Raw genomic sequence first — 2,234 nt, 5'->3', positions numbered from 1 at the left:
TACTGTTAATTTCAATATTTTCAAGTTCAAACTGTCTTTGTGTATCCCATCTTTCCTTTCCTTTTATTTTCATATTTTACATTTTCCAATCAGTTTCCAGTTTTTATAATGTGATTTACAATACATATGTTTTAACTAACAGCTACCTGGATGTTAATCTGTGGTCAGAATTTTGAGTAAACAGGAAATGTCTGAAATTCTTTAACCTCTCATTGGGAGAATGACACCTAAATGCATTATTCAAAATCATTTGTAAAAGGTATTGTAGATTATGAATGGTGTGTATATATATTTTTTTCTCTCTTTTTTTCCTAGCTAAAATCATGTTAGTCATAGTTTTTGGAAAATATACTAGAAATCTTCAGCCTTGTATAATAAAAGATGCTAATAGGCCATATGTCTAGCCTAGTCAAAGTGCTGCTCTCACAACTGCACTAAACACCAAAGTAGGTTAAGAACATCTGTGATTAAAAGATCCTGTAAAGAGGGTTTACCCCCTCCTAGGCTCCCTCTACATCCTTACTCTTTCTCCAGCTCTTTAACATAAATTCATCTATACTGACAATGAATAACACCTATTTACAATATTTGTTGACATGCTACTAAATGCTACGGCATATCACATAAGTTGAAAAGTGATAATGAACTTGTGCATATTGTGTCAGCATAATTCTTCACAAATTAGAAAGATGGGAAAAAATTGTGCTCTCCTCTTTTGCCTGTCTTTCAGGGCCCCCTTTTCATCCTGTTTTAACTGGAATATTCACATTTCTGTTATTGTTTTTTATAACTGATATGCAATAAGGTGTAGAGGAAAATAAAGCTAATGGGAAATTAGTGGAGAGAAGATATTCAGAGGAGAAGGAGGGTTATAGGAAGTCATATAAATACTTGTAAATATTTTGGTGGCTTGCTTATTTAACAATACGTTTTGAGAGCTGAAATGTGTTGCAAGAGGAATATTTATCTTTGGCTCTGGTCTGAGATCAGTTAAGATTAAGCTGAAAGCCAATCCCTATGATGAAGAGAGTTGATATATAACTCATGCAAGCCAGGAAGTATGGCTATTTGAAAGAGGGCTTTTTTAAGAAAGCCAAAGATTGTTGAGGTTTTAGTTTTTTCAGAGCCTTTTTTTCAGTGTCATTTGTCTTGGGAGCATTGAATATTGAGATAGGAGGCCCTCTGATGAAATATCAACTAAACTTGAGCAATGAGGCCTTATTGGATACCAGTGCTAAACTCTTTTAGATCATGAGTATTATAGGTAATGCTAGGGTGAAATAGAATGGTTTGAAAATAAGTTGCCGTTGAGTAAAGGAATATTGAATCTTTTATGTCTTATTCAGAAAAGTAGAAAATTGGCCATGCGTGACCTTATATTTGGTGTAAGATTATTTATACGGAAAGTCATTGTTTCTTTGGACTTTTAGAAATTTTAATATACAAGCAAAATGTTGTGAATGTATACAGTTGTAAATGTGTGCTATTGAACAAAATAAGCAGATATGGGTGGGGAGAGATTCAGTTTGGAATTGTAACACATGAACACTAACCAGAACTGGAGAGTATATAGGTGATAATCAGACAGTTGTACTTAATAAGCATGTAGACTGTAGATTACTATATCAGACATCTTTTCTGCTCTTGTTGCTTGAGAGCCCCTTCACAGTTACTTTAGAAGAGAGTCATAAGCAGCAAAATCCACTGTAAGTAGCCTCAAGGTGTAAGACTTTCCGAGTGCAAGTGCTGGCAGAGAAAACACAAGTCAAGAAACAAAAGTATTGCAAGGAACGGAAGGACGGACAAGGAGTGAAGAGTTAAGCATGAGTGTGTGGTGCTCTAATGCCGTATGTGTTTGGTCCGCAGATGCAGGCTTGAGGCTCTGAGTTTAGCTGTGAACCAGTGATACTACAGCTGTAAGTATTTTGTACCCAGGCCCTTATTCTGAAACATCACTTTAGCGCTAGAGTCATGACGATGTTTGTAACACAACCACAACCCATGTTATTTTAGTTCAAGCTCTGTTTTGTTACACATCCTGGAGTGATGTTGGAGAATTGGGGCCATGGAGGCTGGATTGCACTACATGAATCAGGGACATTGAGTAGCATCACATTTAACAAAGCTGCTCTTGCTAACTTGCAACAGAATTTAGTCGATTAATGATTGATTTGTATATCTTACCTTTTTTCCCTTAAAGGTTGATTTCAAGAACATGGTACCTGTACACTGAT

General features: G+C 35.7%; 1 protein-coding gene across 8 annotated transcripts in view; it reads left to right on the top strand.

The window, feature by feature from the left end:
- Nucleotides 1-2,234, top strand: part of LOC119586518 (neurofibromin-like) — a gene marked incomplete at its 5' end in the record, with an annotated part of 66,980 nt that overhangs the window by 63,365 nt on the left and 1,381 nt on the right. For 4 of the 8 annotated variants that reach the window (XR_005229956.1, XM_037935268.1, XM_037935265.1 and 1 more), the window contains 1 exon segment: nt 1,867-1,916. Coding sequence is in view for 5 of the 6 variants with exons in the window: in XM_037935262.1 (XP_037791190.1) it covers nt 1,867-1,906 (40 nt within the window). 8 annotated transcript variants of the gene reach the window in all.

The sequence above is a fragment of the Penaeus monodon genome, chromosome 21 (assembly GCF_015228065.2).
Source record: "Penaeus monodon isolate SGIC_2016 chromosome 21, NSTDA_Pmon_1, whole genome shotgun sequence".
Classification (NCBI taxonomy): Eukaryota; Metazoa; Arthropoda; class Malacostraca; order Decapoda; family Penaeidae; genus Penaeus; species Penaeus monodon.
The sequence above is the reverse complement of the archived record's forward strand: the minus strand, read 5'-3'. Positions and strand labels throughout refer to the sequence as shown.